General features: G+C 37.6%; 2 protein-coding genes across 2 annotated transcripts; both read right to left on the reverse strand.

Moving 5' to 3' along the window:
- Positions 1 to 1,942: 1,942 nt before the first annotated feature.
- On the reverse strand, positions 1,943 to 6,826 carry LOC143450162 (ficolin-2-like). The gene is made up of 6 exons (XM_076950598.1): positions 6,600 to 6,826; positions 6,431 to 6,534; positions 3,321 to 3,417; positions 3,145 to 3,241; positions 2,872 to 3,003; positions 1,943 to 2,660 (listed from the first exon to the last, which is right to left on the reverse strand). The coding sequence occupies exons 1-6, from the start codon at positions 6,775 to 6,777 to the stop codon at positions 2,474 to 2,476; spliced, it is 795 nt and encodes a 264-aa protein (XP_076806713.1). The 5' UTR covers positions 6,778 to 6,826; the 3' UTR covers positions 1,943 to 2,473.
- Positions 6,827 to 13,430: 6,604 nt separating this feature from the next.
- LOC143450160 (fibrinogen-like protein A) lies at positions 13,431 to 17,717 on the reverse strand. The gene is made up of 6 exons (XM_076950596.1): positions 17,409 to 17,717; positions 17,112 to 17,344; positions 14,389 to 14,485; positions 14,216 to 14,312; positions 13,957 to 14,088; positions 13,431 to 13,795 (listed from the first exon to the last, which is right to left on the reverse strand). Exons 1-6 carry the CDS (start codon positions 17,653 to 17,655, stop codon positions 13,606 to 13,608), a joined length of 996 nt encoding a protein of 331 aa, XP_076806711.1. The 5' UTR covers positions 17,656 to 17,717; the 3' UTR covers positions 13,431 to 13,605.
- Positions 17,718 to 18,225: the final 508 nt, after the last annotated feature.

Raw genomic sequence — 18,225 nt, forward strand, 5'->3', positions numbered from 1 at the left:
GAAATATTTCAAATATTTCGAATATTTCGACCAACTTAGTGACGATTAAACGTAGCTGTGTAACAAGCTTGCTCAAAACAAATTTTCTAATTGCAATAACGAAACTTAATACCCGTAAGAAATCTGCTGTCTTCTCATTTGCGCCGTTTCTTGCGATTCAGCCAGGAAGTCAGGTGTCTGAACCAGGAAACTCGCTTCAGCATGGTGCTATTGTTATATTCGCGAAACGCGATAATCTTCTGTCTTTGTGAGTCAGCTTATTAGGGTGTGTAAATTATTATGTGCAATGAGTTGATAACATCACAAGCTTCAGATTAAACACCCCACACTGGGTCTTACGATGATTTCAGGAAATGTCTGATTTATGGGCACGAAGCCTCTGCATATCTGTTTGGCAAAATATTATTATGGCAATTAATTCCTTGAGACAGGGATCTTATTTCTCATCCTTCTATAACTGCGGAAGGATCTGACTAAAGTTTCTACAATTACCACCATCAGAGTGCTCTTTTTATAGAAGACTCCATAGAATAACATCAGTTTCCACTGAAACAATGATGATGAATGGAAAGCACAACCGTCACCGTTATATGATGGACATTGGTAAAGAGTACTGTAGCCTGATTATAGGTTAACTGGATGAAACACACTTTACGCCAGAAAAAATAAATCTGCCACTTACGCCAGTGTCAAAACAAAATTTGACTCATTCGCCACGTCGGTAATTTCCAACAGCGGTGTAAGTGGGAATTGTTTGCATAAACAGAGTTTTACACCAAAAAGTTACAAAAGTTCAGATTCAATAAATCATTTTATCTTTCGTCATTGGCGCGATGGGGACGAAAAACAGTGCTAGTTGCTAATCACACGCTAATGCACGAGATACGTGGCAAAGGTTAAACCGTGAAGGAAATAATGGTAGTGCCAACAACGAAATCATCAATTCGTCAACAACATCAATTCGTCAACAACAATTCGTCATTAACAATAATAATCATGATGTCAACTTGCTGATGACAACTAGCATGGCCACTAAACACAGAAATACAGAAGCCAAATATTCCACATTTAAAGCCAGGTTTTTCAGATTATAGCAAACGAGCAGGTGATATGTTCAAGCCACAGATTGCTGATCCTTTATAGGTCCAATGCTGTACATCAGTGGATGGCAAAATCAAGCCAACCGTATTAGAAACCCCATCCCAGGCGGAAGCCCGGTTTCGTGTGGCGATATATGGTAATAATTTTGGGCGTTGGTGTCGAGCACTAGATTGTACAGCACAATTGCACACCGATGACGATCTCTTACTAGATGTGATGACGTTTCAACTCGCTGCATATTGAAATCTTCTTTGTCAGGCACATCGACGATGATGTACCAGAAAGAGATGTCATGTCATTGTCGTTAGGTGGTAATGTTGAGGAAAAACATTTTGTATGGTAGATACAAAAGTTGTATTCAGTGTAGTAGTGTAGTGTAGTGTAGTAGTGTAGTGTAGTGCTGTAGTTTGTTTTAAAGCGGGAAAGCTTAATTAAAAGGGTTAACCATCTCAGCGTCGTGGATTATGAGACTGACAGCGGTGACGTAAAAAGCGACTTCTACTTACATATTTGTGTTCATATAACTCACTCGTATGTATGCTAGTCTGCTGTTTATAACAAATCATTGTTTTTATCGTCTGCACGGCTTTGTATGTATCGGTTTATAAACAAATGTCTTGTAAAAACTAGGGCTGGAACAAATTGGTCGGTTAACAATAATCACCGCTAGCGGCTAAGAGATCTTGGAGACTAAAGATTTTGTTAGCCATCAGACTAAAACTTAAATGTGGTGGATAATTTGGAGCAACGTTTTTTGTAATCCATTAATTCAAGGAAATTTGTTACTCTGTTAATAATGTTAATGTTTGAATACCAACTTTGTGGGCTGACATATCATAAGTTGCTAATAAAACCCTTTTAATGACATTTATTAATAATATACGACTATAGTGGCTTACGGCTAAAGACAATCGGCTAAATTCCCAGCCCTAGTAAAAACAACGCGAATATATACACGTGGATCGTATAATTGAATGACAGTGTGGTGCCAAATTTGTACCGGGTAATGTGACGTAAAAATGTCGCATGACTCAGAGTTTGTCTTCGTGCAAATTTTTTAAGGTTTGTTTTGTTGTTTGTAAGTTATATTTGTAACCTTTGTAAAAGTTTTATCTAAACACGACAGCAATCTGCAAAGTTTTTAAATGAAAAACTTACACTGAGTCATTCGATATCAACACATCACAATGTCCCGAACAAATTTGGCAAGACAACCTTATATTATATTATGACGTGCGGTATAACGGAATGACAAAATGTATAGATTATGACGTAATATGGGTGGCAACTTATAGTTACATTTTCCTACGTTGCCGGTCTAAATACAGTTCAATGTTTACTTGGTTGGTTAAAATCAACTCATGGATTTCATTCAGTCGCAACGAAGTTTCATTTTAGTTTCTTTAAGAGTTTCACGCAATTTCTTCCAATGATACCAAACAATTCCGTGATAAAATCCCCCTGATTGACGCATCCAGACTCCATTGAGGTATGAATTGCCGCAGCCAACAAACCACCATCCCTGAGTTCCTCCAAAGTGAGTTGAGCAGTTTATATTACTAGTGTATTAAAACATGAAAGATTAAAATTAATTTTTTCCTTCTATTTATATTCTATCTTATACGCTACTGGCAGGATAAAACTGAAAATCCTACTGAGGTTGTGGCACTTAATGTTTATTGAGTTGACCATATTTGTTCCTGAACATAAGATGATGTACTTGGAATTTCATATTTGGGCATATTTGTTGCTAAACGTAAAATGACTTACGATGAATCGTTGTCGCTATCTTCTGTCGAGAATGGGCGACCATTGTTATATGATAAACTGTCCCCTGCATTTCCGCTGTATCCGGAAACACGAAGCCGATATAAATTTTCAGCAGATTCAATCGAAAACGAGCTGCAAAAACAACAACTTGCTTTAAAAGATTCCAATCCAGACCGCTAAGTTATAATTTACCCAAGAAACTTTTGAGTTGATTTAATGAATCTTTGAATTTTATCATCTTCGTTATTTATGTCACAACAATTATCTTATAACCTATAATCGGCGTGACGTTGGTTTCCGTAGAAATCCCACAGCTCTATCTTGAGTCTGCATCCTCCTTCACGCGTCATCTTGTGGATGTTTTCGAGTCCTGTAAGTAATGAAGCACGAATAATAAAACGAAAAACATCAAAATAAAATGTGTTTAAGTTGAACTAACTTCCTCTTACCGAGCCAAAATTCCCCATCAATCTGGCCAAAACCTTTCGCGTAATCGTCCCATCGTCGCCCGAAATCAACACTTCCATCAATTCGTCTTTGAAAAATCTGTTAGTGATTTTATTTACATTTCAGCACAAGTGTAGTACATTTAAATATTGAAATAGTCTTCAGTTTATTACGTCAAAAATGATAATAATATTACGTTATCATAAAATATAACACAAAGCCATTTACACGTCACAAACAATACGCAAAGCGTCTAATTAACTCCGACCTTATTTTCTAGTGATATGTGAGTTCGGGTGATCGCTAAAACTTTCATGTTGAGAAAACATCAAACTAAGGTTCCAGGTAGATTTTAAATGCAGGTGATTTGGGTGAAATAATTCAGGTCTACGTGGTGATGGTTAAATTTTGACCGTTATCACTGCAAAGTACATACGCCATTCAATGCAATTGTTTCACATGTTCCATGAAACGAAAACAATAATGACTCGAGTTACTTTTTTTCAAAGAATCGACAAAGAACTCAAGTCAGTTCTTTTTAATTATGATTTAGCATGAAAATAAAACGAATCTTTATTCGTTGGTCGGAATATAATAAAGTATAACTTAAAATTATTTTATTTGCCTACAAATGCGTACGGTGCAGCCAAAATTGTAATAATCCTAAACGTTTGTGGTTGATAGAAATGGAAAATTTGCTGAATATTTGGTTTGGTTTTAAATATTAATCGACTGGACTTGATTCGGGTTTTATTAACCAGATGACTCAATTTGACTCGAGTCACTTGTGCTAAATGACTCGATTTGACTTTAGTCTGAAAAGGTAAATGACTTGATTTGCGACTCGAGTTTGATCACTTGGTTAAGACTCCGAGTACAACAACGTTATTATAGAAGTACAGTGATTTCACGCATCGTTGCATACGACCCAACTTGGCCTTATGATTATTTATGCACAATTGAACACGACAAACAATCCCAGAGTAATCATGGTAGTTGCATTCGAATGATAATTGATATTAATTTGACACACTTATATTCCACAATTTTGAGTCTATTTTTTAAGTTTTATTTAAAGCGTTTTATAACCAAGCACAAGTCAGCTTTAATGAAATTTACAGAAAAAATTATGTTTTAGAAAAGTGGAAAAAGTAAAAACCCTATCCTATGGTATTGAAGAAAAATCACGATCAAAGCAGACCGCCAGAAGGAAAGTGAAGTAAAGCCAAAGTTAAGGAGAAACTAGAGTGAAGTTTTAAAGTTAAAACAAAGCATATGTGAAAATGGCAAAACCCATCACGTATGCTGACAAAATTAAAAGACAACGGAACAACGACATCGACGTAGACTATAGCAATCACCGGTAGTTTACTATTCAAATGTTCAAAGAAAGTAAGGGAGAACATGTCTACTCATTGCTGAGAGAAACCGCGATACCGATACGTATTATCGAGGGCATTATCTAGTAACCAGGAATTATTATCAAGATCACTTTAGAGTTTAGACAGTAAGAAGAACGCCATACGGATTGCAGACATACTTGAGAAGAGAGGCCGGAGGTGAAGCATGTCACTGCTCACGGCGACGGCAGAACGAACCTTACAATGCGATGGGTACCTATCGACTATCCCCAAAAACACCTTGACAAAGTTTTTTTAAAAACGTGGTGTCCGAGGCCCAGTCCAGCTGGGTTTTGAAAAAAACGGCATAAAAGAAAGTAGAAGAATTAATAAAGTAACATAAGGACAGATGAAGGACCATCAACTACCATCGTACTTATACTTGGGAAAGATGAGATGCGCCATGAGCTACGACGGTCAAATCCAAACCTGCTCCCTCTGTACGAAACAAGGACTTTAGTACAGAGAATGCCCTTATCGATCAAACTCAGACACCGACAATTCAAGTGTAAAAAACTCTCCAACAAGTATCACTGAACAATCGAACCTTGACGAGAACGAGATAACACACCCCACCAAAGAGAGTCACGAAGTGACAACGAGCACCGTCGAAACAATACCCGCGGCAGGCGCTTCTCGAATCAGAGCAAAGGAGAAAAAAGCCAAAAATGTTGAAAGGAATCTACCACCAGCAGATGCGAGTCTATTGAAGGATAATTTAAACCACGACCCAAACGAGCAACCTTCGGATTTGAAAGAGAGCCGAGGTGGCAAAAGGAAAGCCATAAGCGAGGAATCCAACGAGAGCCTGGAAAAACCTGCGACACAACGAAGTAAGAACGTTCAGACCCAACGTGATTTCTCCCAATTTCCGCTGAACGAAACTATGAATGCACAACCTCTATGCAGAGAACCCTTTCTATTTCGAAGAATTGCTGACGAAAAGGAAGATACGGCTGCAGACTTTGAAAAACCCTTTTATGGCACAAACTGTAATGCAGCTTACATAAGATGTCACAGCACCGAGAGCTCGATTCAATACGTTAGAGACAGATACCGCACACATAGATTTGATTGCTGCCATATTATCTACAAACCGAACATGCCAGAACTTAACTTACTGTAAAAAGAGTATAAAATTGTATTACATTCCCACAAATAAATAATTCCAGTATGTAAACTAAAGACATGCAATAGTACGTGCTACAGATATCTCGATTTTTCGCGTTTCTTTAATTTGAATGAGTTTCAGATTTCATATCAGATTTCAGACTTCATTTCACGCTTGACGCCACTGCATGATATATCTGTACAACCACTCTTGTTATTACTTATTAGCCATGTGATTACGACGTAATTATTGATGTTCACGCTATAATTTTGCCGTTTGTTGAACACTCACGCTGCCATACACGATGACACTAGAAATTAGAATTATGCATACACTACCATGACACTGACATGATTCGAAATGTCAGATGCTCGCATGTCGCCAAAATAAACACAGATGATACAGTCTTTTGTTGCTTTATTTGTCTGCTAAAACATTTGTATTTGTGTATGTGTGTTTTCGTTTGAAAAAGACGTACATTCGAATAAAAAGCAAAAACAGAAAAGTGGGAAAAGACAAATCTGAAAAGATCGAATGCGGTTTACTGTGACAATAAATTTATCGCCGCTTCTCTTACAAATGTGGAAAGATTTTCACTCACCGTCCATCCATCCTCGCAATAAACTTCAACACCACTGGCCAAACGTTGTGGACCGTGACGTAGTGACGAAACACATGACCGAGGAATGAGAAACTCTTCGAGTTCTGGAAATTAAACTTCTTAAAAAACTGACAACAAACAAAAGATTCTTTGTCTCACATCAACTTACTTGCAAGTCTGGTTATTATGTCGGTCCCTAGCGACCCCAGAACGCACGATTCTCCTTTTTGCATGTTGGAGTTGATGACGTCATTGTCGCAAACAGTGGTTAAGACTTGACGACATTCTTGCGAGTACGTCATCATGACGTAACAAGCCAATGATAACAGAAGAATCACTGCTCTCATGGTTGACTATGAAGATCTTCCGTTAAAGTTGACGATATGAAATTGCACCAAATTGCTGTTCTTTATATAGCCTACTTCGCTTCTACGATGACGTCATACAGGTTTGAAAAATTGGTACCAAAACCTCAAAATAGTTTCCACGAAATTTCTTTCTTCACGACAAAAGTGTTTTGCACAAACACAATCGTTTAAACACAAAGCTCAAGCGTTTAAAAAGAAGGGTAAGTATTAAAAAAGCTTGTACGTCAAGAAGCGTGAGAAATTGACGATAAACATCTGATTTCTGTGCCGGAGAAGTTTTTAATAAAATTTTTGACGTCACAAGATGCTTGTTTTTGACAGAAATGTTTCCACCGCAAGCGATGACGATGTAAGATTGAATTTTTCTCTTAACCACGTTAATCGCATTTGCGTCCGTTACAGAACACATAACACTACATAGGAAGTATGCAGTTGTTCAACCCAAATTAATCTTTTCCCAGAACATTTTCTATAGTGACGATTAGCATGATTTGTTATTATCGGCATTTGATTATTATTTATTTAATGTTTGAAAAGTGTTTTCATTTGATCAAGAATGTTTTTACTTGCATAAAAACAAAATTGATATATGCAGCATCCGAACTCAATTTGTTAATGTACTACTTTGTTAGAGATTCCATCATGAAATTTTTGTAGTCCAACTGTGGTAATGTACAAGCATGACCTGATATGTATTGATGGTCGTCGACCCATATTAATCTCTTTATTGCTCCGCACAAGTTATGCCAAATGTCTGCAAGATTAAGCGGTTTCACTGAACTTGCATTTCTTTTCTGTTGTCATTGCATTATTTCATTGCACTATGGGGTCTGGGTTGTAAAAACACTCACAAATTCAGTGCAAAATAACAGTTAACAATGAAAGTGTTTTAAGCATGGAGGTAATTGAGTCAATGATAATCTTTCAGCGCATGTTATTATTAACTGTAGTTGTGTTATAAACAACTTAATATCGTAGTAATTGATAGAACCGACAGCGACGTGATAAAGTTTAACAGCTAGAAACAATTATGATGGATCGCTTCTTGGTTGTAACCTGCCAAGTAATTACAAATTATTCGACCACACACAATCAAGTTAGGAGAATCTTCCGATCTGGAGATCACATAAAGTTTACACTACAACCAGCTACGCAAAAGAGAAGTTAATTGCTCGAGGCAACGCATTTTTTCTCTGCTGATAATTGTCAGATTACTTCATGATATCATCATAGTTGTATGCCTATTACTTGATTTCCTGGTATTGTTTTAGTTTCAATGTATTCCTTCTTGGAGTTCCATGTTATCATTAAACCATTTGGTCCATTTAGCTTTATCTACATGTTACCATACTTTATAACTCGACAGAGCAACGTTAAATTAAAGATATTTGAAAATCAAATTTCCTCCCATTTAACTGGCTTCTGAAAATGGGCCATTTTTCTTTCAGTAATTTTCCAGAACAAGCCATCCCTCTGTTTTTGAACGAGTTCCTAATCTGTTATTTGGAGACTCAGCATTTTGCGCCATTGTTTAGAACTTTGTTGCATCGTATCCATCGTGTTACCTCGCACAACAATTATATCAATTTCTCATCTTAAACTTTGTCATTTGCAACCACATTTAAACGAAGCTTTTATATGCAGTCGACCATTTGATTTTCACATATTTATTCGAACATTTTACTGGCGCAGCAGAAAAGTTTGGTTGAAACTAGTCATTTTAATAAAATCATGTTTTTATAGCAGTTCGGTTTTAGCAAGCTTGTGGTAAAGTATTATAAATTTGCGACTATAGATGTTATTATAGTAAACTACTTTAAGATATCTTTAGGATCATATTTAATTTTTTTGATTAATTGTCTGATATTTTTAAGATTTTTTACAGGAAGTACTAGCTATTTTGCGAGCCAAAAATTTCGTTACCAATATTGTAGTAATTCCCTGCCTATCAGAGCCATGTTAATCGCAACTGTCTCGGCGGTAACGGTCTCAAGTTCAGTTCATGTAAATTTGTGGAGACTTACTTGCTACTACGCCAGCATTGATCACGACTACTTGCCTGAGGGTGTTATTATAAATATCACATGACTTGGACGACCACATGCTCAGTGATTCATGGAAATCATAAAATGTTTCTCGTACTATTTTGTTGTTATTTGTACGGTAAATACATTCAATAAAATGTTTCCTCTTATACGCGTTTATTAAAAGTAAGCGTTTGTTTTTTTGCCATATTTCTACTCATTTGAACAAAAATCTTCCAAGCACGATCGCAGACTAATCATCAATTTTCACTTTGCTCCTTTGAAGTAGTTTTCGCTGCAGGTTGTTATTTTAAAGTTGAGTTACTTTGTATTCTGTGAAATGAAGTTCAGCGGAATTATTCGGTCTATCATATTGATCGTGATTTACCTGAACCATCTCAGCATAGTGGTTTATGAGACTGGCAGCGGTGAAGTAGAAATAAATCATTGAGATTACAGAGATTACATCGGAGACGGTGGCAGAATTACTGCTCCTTTTATTGACGCCTCTCCCACCGGCATCGTGATTAGTGTTTCCAAATGTGTTTACAAAGATTTTGACCAAAGCACCGACAATAGCTACATTTAATTTTCAGCAACATTTTATGTCATCGTGGATGAAGCCTGCAAAGTTATTCTCCAACCCAACCATTACGTCATACCGTCTAGCCCCGGTCAATGACCAACAGTGAATGACGTATCGTGAGGTGTTGCAACCGGTTTGGTGACACTTAATCACGCGACACATAATCTCTAGGACATTTAATCACGCGACACATAATCACTAGGACATTTAATCACGCGACACATAATCACTAGGACATTTAATCACGCGACATTTAATCACACATTTACAATGTTTATTTACATTTACAATTTACATTGTAACAAGTACATGCCTATTTACATGCAACTAACATTGTATTTTACGGTGTAAAGTTTTGATGGTACTTTGGTCAATAGCTTCGGTGACAATAGAATAATGTTAGATATTACATAGGTTATACGTCGCAATGCAAAATGACATGTTATTTCCTGATTGGCTAATGTGTTTGTATAAAAACTAAGGTTTGGTTAAAATCTCCCCTTCTTGTCTTTGCACATAATATCAGTTTTACCTTCTAGACTGTTCATTACTGAATTGGAGTTATAGTTTTGTTTAAATGTGAAAAGATGATGAAAATGTTTCTATTGTGATACAACTTACTTCGGACAATATAACAATTAGACTTTATGAAGCTGGTGTTGATTTTAAGAAACATTATAGAGAAAGCCGGTGCAACGGAGTCAAAGACAATTGTTGGGGAGTTCTAAAAGAAAGACTAATAGCCTTTGGCTTTAAGCCAACCTTAAAAGCAATCCACATCGCCATCCCCACAGAGAGATGCACACGAGCTTGAATTACTAAATTTTCCTCACGCTTTTCCGACATCCAAGGGATTATGTGTCGCCTGATTAAGTATCCAATTCGCGTGATTAAGTGTCCTAGTGATTATGTGTCGCGTGATTAAGTGTTCTAGTGATTATGTGTCGCGTGATTATGTGTCGCGTGATTAAGTGTCGCGTGATTAAGTGTCGGTACACCGTTCCAACCGGGATCACGACATATGGCCGTGAACAAACTCACCGGCGACAACTGGTAGTGGACAACTGACCGGCAACAAATTGGCCGGCGATCAAATTAACCGTGACGTAAACTGGCCGGCGATCAAATTAACCGTCGATAAATTGGCCGGCGATCAAATTAACCGGCGACAAATTGGCCGTCAAAAGGTCAAAATTCTAATTCACTATCTAGTCGCTATCTAGTCACTATCCAGTATGTGTATTGCAGTCAAGGTTGCCACTCGTAGAGTTTTTTGGCCCCTTGTAGGGTAAAAACAAAGGAAATAGTTACAAACAAATATTTACATATCATATACTACCATCAACTTAAACACAATAATTCAGCACTTGCACGGTCAATTTACCTCCCGGTCAATTTTCATTCCGGTAAGTCTGTTCCCGGTTAGTTTGTTCGCGGTCAATTTACATCACAGTCAGTTTGATCGCGGTCAATTTACGTCACGTTCAGTTGTCCCCGGTGAGTTTGTTCGCGGTCATTTTCCCGCGGCCATATGTCGTGGAACCGTTGCAACCGACCAACCAAAGTGTGGTTCTTCTTTGGATTGTTTATTTGTGGACCAGTTGTTCTTTACAATTGCTGTAATTAAATATTATTGTCATGTTAGTCTACATTTTACTGAAATTTGTTATACGCCACCTCACCAATCTTGTAATTTTCATCATTTTTGCAATAATTTTGCTTAAAATTATATTTTGGTTTAAATCCCTTTCTTCTTTGCGTTTGTTTCAATTGGATGTAAGCAACGGTTCTTTTCTTTGGTGCATCTAAAATCTCCAGTGTTTGTCTATTCTCTAGTTCAGGACTTATTTCCGGGATCACGTGAAATGACCGCGAACAAATTCACCGGCGACAACTGGTAGTGGACAACTGACCGGCAACAAATTGGCCGGCGATCAAATTAACCGTGACGTAAATTGGCCGGCGATGAAATTAACTGTCGATAAATTGGCCGGCGATCAAATTAACCGGCGACAAATTGGCCGTCAAAAGGTCAAAATTCTAATTCACTATCTAGTCGCGCATCAGCTTTAATCCCAGCCAATTAAGTATGTGTATTGCAGTCAAGGTTGACTGATTTGTCAAATAACAGTTTGTGTAAATTTTAGTGCCCTTATTATGTAGTGTCATATGTGTTTTGCAGTGAACGTCTTTTAATGTTGTTACTCGTATTTCTCGGACTTCCGGAAATATTTCTGTTTATTTCAATAAATGTTTCAATGTGTATTGAAATAAAAAAAAAATTTTTGTTAAAAACAAAGGAAATAGTTACAAACAAATATTTACTTTACATATCATATACTACCATCAACTTAAACACAACAATTCAGCACTTGCACGGTCAATTTACCTCCCGGTCAATTTTTATTCCGGTAAGTCTGTTCCCGGTTAGTTTGTTCGCGGTCAATTTACATCACGGTCAGTTGTCTCCGGTGAGTTTGTTCGCGGTCATTTTCCCGCGGTCATATGTCATGGAACCCTTATTTCCACAGAAACACAGTTATGAAAACATTTTTTTGTATTTTGTAAATAACAAGAGGTAGTAAGTACGTGAGAAATCAAAGCAAGCCGACCTCACATGTATACTATACATCCATTGTTGCAGTTCTGTCGTGTAAGGGATTCTTTAAGAACTCTGGAGCAGTGTAGTAAGGAGTGTGTTGTGTGATAATTATTACAATACCTACTTTGCTCACTCCTGCAACCATTGCTACACTGACCGATCCAAAATCAGCTACTTTGATTGCCAGATCTGATGTTAATAAAATATTTTGGGGCTTCTGTTTTCCATGAACAAACGATTTTGTTTCATCGCAGTAATGCAGATATGACAGCGCATCTGCAATTTCATAAACAAAACGCATCCTTGGCACCCAGGGTATTTCTGCCACATGCTTAGACATCAACATCGTAGTTCCAACGATTTGTACGGTGTTGTTGTGATGCAAGCGATAAAGAATGTCGATCTCTCGTTGAATCCTAAACATATACTCACGTAATGAACACTCATATCATGTTAATAATGTGGTCATCTTGGAACTCATGGTATGAGGATTAGGAAATACTTTTAAAAAAAATTTTCAATTGCTTATAGCTTGCCAATTTATGCATTGAATCAGCTTATTATATTGACTGCCACTTACTCTTTCAATGTTTCATTCTGCTTTTCTAGTGACCCCTGCACACAAAAACACTTGACTGCAACTTCTCCGAGTTTATCATGCTTGCACTTGCGAACGGTCGCAAACCTTCCTCGACCAATCAGATCGTCAATATCCCAACTTGACTTTAGACTTGATGCAGCGTAAAATGGAAGTGAAAGCATTGTCAGTTAGTCACCAGACGTTTGGCAAAATGTTGTCAGTAATTACTTAGTCCATTATGCTAGAACCCACAAACTGTTGCAATGTATATAACTAGTGACCTATATCCAATGTCATATGTATAAGAAATCAACAATTTATAAATAAGTCGTGCTTTATTGTCATGATTGAGGAGGTTTCACGTTACTACAGTACTTGACAAACCAGAATACTTGCAGCAGAAATGAGCAAGGACGCACTCTATAATGGTTGGTTATCTCGATATAATGAGTTTCTTGGAATTGAGTAATTTAGAATATCCTGATATAAACGAATCTTAATCAATTTTGTGCGAATTGTTTGTCTCCGTTTTTTACCAGGTACCCAAGTATATCTCTATACATGTCCACTTTATTTGTAGTCTACAGGCCTAGTTACCACACTGCCTTAGCAACCAATTTGTATTTGTCATTCTGTATATTTGCTTAATCGTTTCAAATATTTTATTGTCGGTATTTTGGTTTAGTGGCCGTGCTAGCCATTGATCATGTTTATCATTTGGTTACATTAATTATTCCTGCACGTTTTAAGAGTTGGGTGCTTTTTCCAGCATTCTGCAAGGTTTTTGAATGAAAAACTTACACTGAGTCATGCGAGATGATTACGTCATAATGCTCCGAACAAATTTGACAAGACAACTGTATATTACATTATGAAGTGCTGTATAACGGAATGACAGAATGAATATGTTATGACGTAGAACAAGTGGCAACTTATAGTTACAGCTTGCTGGGTTGCCGGTCTAAATACAGTTCAATGTTTACTTGGTTGGTTAAAATCAACTCGTGGAATTCATTCAGTCGCAACGAAGTTTCATTTCAGTTTCTTTAAGAGGTTCGCTCCCTCCTTTCCAATGAAACCAAATAATTCCATGCCAACGTTGATTTGATTGACGCATCCAGACTCCATTGAGCGCTGATTGGAAGCACCTATCAAACCACCATCCTTGACTTCCTCCATAGTTAGTTGCGCAGTTTCCACCATCACTAATATATTAAAACAATAAAAATAAAAATTACTTTGTTGCATCTATTTATATTCCATCTTAGACGTTACTGGCAAGATATAACTGAAAATCCTACTGAGGTTGTGGCACTTAATGTTTATTAAGTTGAACATATTTGTTACTGAACATAAGGTGACGTACTAGGAATCGTTATCGTTATCTTCCGTCGAGAATGGGAAACCATTGTGATTTATTAAACTGTCTCCTGCATTTCCGCTGTATCCGGAAACACCAAGCCGATATAAATTTTCAGCAGATTCGATGGAAAACGAGCTGCAAAAACAAAAGATTAGAATCCAGACAACTAAGTTGTCACTTACTCAACAAAGTTTTACGTTGATTAATAAATCTATGAATTTTATCATCTTCGTTATTTATATCATAACAATCGTCTTATGACCTATAATCGGCGTGACGTTGGTTTCCATGGAAATCCCACAGCTCTACCTTGAGTCTGCATCCTCCTTCACGCGTCATCTCGTGGATGTTGTCGAGTCCTGTAAGTAATGAAGCACGAATTATAACAAAAACATCAAAATAAAATGCGTTTATGTTGAACTAACTTCCTCTTACCAAGCCAAAATTCCCCATCAATCTGGCCAAAACCGTTCGCGTAGTCGTCCCATGGTCGACTAAAATTCCCACTTCCGTCAATTCGTCTTTGAAAAACCTTTTAATAGTTCATATTTACATTTTAGCAGAATGGTAGTGGGTGAAATCATCATTAGTCTATTTCGTCACAATATAATAAAGCACAACACCATTTACACGTCACGCACGATACTATTTACACTTTGCTTGCAACACGAAAGGTTTGTTGTCAATTAGGAGCTCATTTTCTGGTGATATGTGACTTCGGGCAATTGGTAGAAATTTCAAATTAAGAAAACTTCAAACTAATAATTTGGGTTAATTCCACACAGCTTGATAACTATCGCCAGGTTTTTTTTAAGGTTTGGTTTGGGTGACCGCTAAGTAGTTTTAAGAGACCGCAAGTGTTTTATTTAAATACCAAAAAATAGCCATATTTGCTTAAACGAATAATTTATTAGGCTACTGGCAGTGCACAATCACAGAACAAATTTTTCAGGTTCTATCTCATGCAACAAAACAGATTCGCAATCCCGTTCCCATCCGCCAGCTTCCATTTCTTCGTTGTTTGCAGATTCCAACGCCTTCAATGCTCGCACTGTCACTGTTCGTCGGTCCTTTGTTTTTTGCCACTTCTCAGCTATCTTTTGTGTATCCTCGTCAGTGAGCTGCTCCGGACCGTTCATCGAAATGTTGATTAGAGCATTCAGGGTGATATCTAGTAGCCTATTTCGTTGCTTGGTTTTAACACGACATAGAGTCGAAAATCCTCGCTCTGGCCAGGCGGTTGCTAGAGGAATTGACAATGCAATGCAGCAAAGTCGATGCAGCTCTGGAAACATTTGCTGGAATACGTTGTCTCGAGCAATTTTGCTGCAGACATCACCGGGATCTTGGCAGAACTCAAATTCTGGCATTGTCATTCTATCTTTCAACGTTTGATAGTCATTTAGTACTTTCAAGGTTTGTTCAGCGGGAACAATGCTCCGAGCTCAGATGCATATCCAGACGAGAGGGGCGCTGAGGTCTGGCGGGTACGCTGGTGTAAACATCAGCAAACTTCCCTCGGTCAGTGATAGCTACCGGATGCTTAGAGCAAAGCAAACATATTATGCCTCCGTCAGCATGGAGGGTGAACACGTTCATTCGTAGAGCATCATCAAAACCTTTCAGTTTAATCCACGATTGAAATATCTTGTTGGATGGTGCGGCTGGAACAGTCGTCGACGATGCAACAGGACTGCTCTTGAACATTTTCAGCAGAATTGCGGTCATTCAGTAAAACACAATCAGAACTTGTGGTGTTGTTGGCAGATGCGGTTTCGGGGGTTAGAGCAGCAGTACGTGTTTTCGGTTTACCAGAAAAGAACTGCTTTATACTTTGATTGTTAGGTTTATCAGACGATAAGCGTTTACGCTGCGACATTTTCACCTGAAATAACTCACAAAAACTTAAAATTTTTAAGTTAAAAAATAGAAAGAGTATTTAAGAAATAGCCTATTCTAAATTTTATCGCAAAAAACAATCTTTCTATCTCAAAAATGCTCAAGATAGCAACTGTCACGTCTTCCTTATCTTTTACCAGGAAAGAGACGTTGAAAGAACGTGAACTAATTTAATGGAAGAAAAATCAACGCACAGCAATCAATTAACGACTGAATAGTTCTACTTCTGAGATCGCTGATCAAAATCTTCAGAGAACTGGCAGAAAGGGCGATGTAATCTGTAATAGCACTTGCAAATAACGCATTAAAACTTGATAGCAACTGTCAGCACTTCAACGTATTTCTTAATTTCTGTCCTTCCTCTCTTTTACACTCAAAATATGCCGCCTTATATAATGGCAATGCCAAAAATATTCTCCCACCTACGAGAAGCTTCGGTTAAGTTACGTCACAAACAATTGTTAAAACTAAACGTCAGGTTGAGTAAATACGTTTATGACATCATAAGCTTCATAGTATTCAGTTTAAGTCAGAGAAGAGTCCAGAAGGAATAGAATTAACTCGAATCTAGGTTTCGCAAGAAAAGCAATTAATACGTTATTTCTGATTTCAAAGGTTACTTTAGGACAAACATTAATCTCTAAAGATGCGGTACAAACCTTGGCATTTAAACTACATACAATCAACGCAACATAAAATGAATTATTCGACAAGGCACAGCTTAAATGATTGTGACAGCGACCAAACAGCCTGCCCAACATGGCCGCCAAACAAGTTTGCTGCACAATCAAACAAAGTGTGCTTGTTGGCTTCTGCTTGTTATGTTTCCACACGTAAAAACTGATCATTATGCGCCATAAATCAGTAATAAACATTGACGAGTATCGAAGGTGCACTTCTTTTGTGAAGAACTCTTTGATTCAGCTGTTAGCTGTACCTCCGGCTCCACTTATTCTTTTTTCCGGACGTGAACTATTGATCGTAGGCTATATTCGTAATATCGACAAGACATAGCGAGAAACAACCATTACTTTTCTACTGTAGTTGCAAGTCCAAATTTTGGGAAACCGCTGGAGAAATTTGGGAGACCGTTTCGGTCGCCCAAAACACCTTAAAAAAAACACTGACTATCGCTTTAATACTAGGCCTACACAGTATATACGTATATACTCTTATGTATACTTTTACACCTTTCAATACTAAGTTCAATATAATTTGTAAGCTATTCCACTTACAACTGTGGAAAGATTTTCACTCACCGTCCATCCATCCTCGCAGTAAACTTCAACACCACTCGTCAAAGTGTGGGGACCGTTGCTTGATGACGTAGAACATGAGGTAATACTAGATGTTGTTGTCGTGGTAACTGGGCTGGTTGCAGTTGATGGAGTTGTCGTCACCACAGTGCTGGTTGCAGTTGATGGCGTTGTCGTGGTAACAGTGGTAGTTGCCATGGTCGTGGCACTGGGAGATGTAAGAAGCTCCTCGATTTCTGGAAAGAAATGTGGAAATGAAATAAAAATAGTTGACATACATTTGCTTCTACTTGAACTTACTGGTCAGCCTGGTGACTATGTCGGTTCTAAGCGGTACCAGGTTGCAACATGCGGTTTGGTTGTCATTCTCTTCATCTTCATTCATTTCCCCGTCTTCAGGACATGCGACGTCACTTTTGTCAAGTTTTCGAGTCCAAGTAAACGTTGTGTCGTCATCGCAAATTGTCTTCACAGATTGCCTGCATTGTTGCGAGTAGGTCATTGTGACGTAGTACACCAAGAGCAACAAACGAAAACTTCCTTTCATAGTTCAGTTGAAATTTTTCTCAAAAAAGCTTCAATTTAAATAGAAGTCTTATAACAAAACTGTCGACTATGACGAAGTCATGTGATAAAATTGTAACAAAATAGTTTAAGGCACATAAGATATGTGTTTTCTAATTAAGCATCGCGCGTTTTCTTGTGATTCAGCCAGGAAGCGATAAAATGCAAAAGCTCGTTTGACGCTTAACACATTTTACACATTTTTCACTTACAGTCTTAGACTATAAGCTGTGGTCTTACACGTTTGCATAAATGAGCAAACAAACATATTATAGCCTTTAGTGAAATCGCCTAAGAAGATCCAGTCATCAAAAACACACTTACAGGAAAGCTTTGTTGTGCTAATGTGTTAGGGTTAATGAAATCAAATCCTGAAAATGTTCCATTTCACTGCTTCTGTACTTATCACTTCTAGAAAAACAGTTTCTCTAACCAGAAATATTTCAAATATTTCGAATATTTCGACCAACTTAGTGACGATTAAACGTAGCTGTGTAACAAGCTTGCTCAAAACAAATTTTCTAATTGCAATAACGAAACTTAATACCCGTAA

Source organism: Clavelina lepadiformis, chromosome 3, assembly GCF_947623445.1.
Source record: "Clavelina lepadiformis chromosome 3, kaClaLepa1.1, whole genome shotgun sequence".
Lineage (NCBI taxonomy): Eukaryota > Metazoa > Chordata > Ascidiacea > Aplousobranchia > Clavelinidae > Clavelina > Clavelina lepadiformis.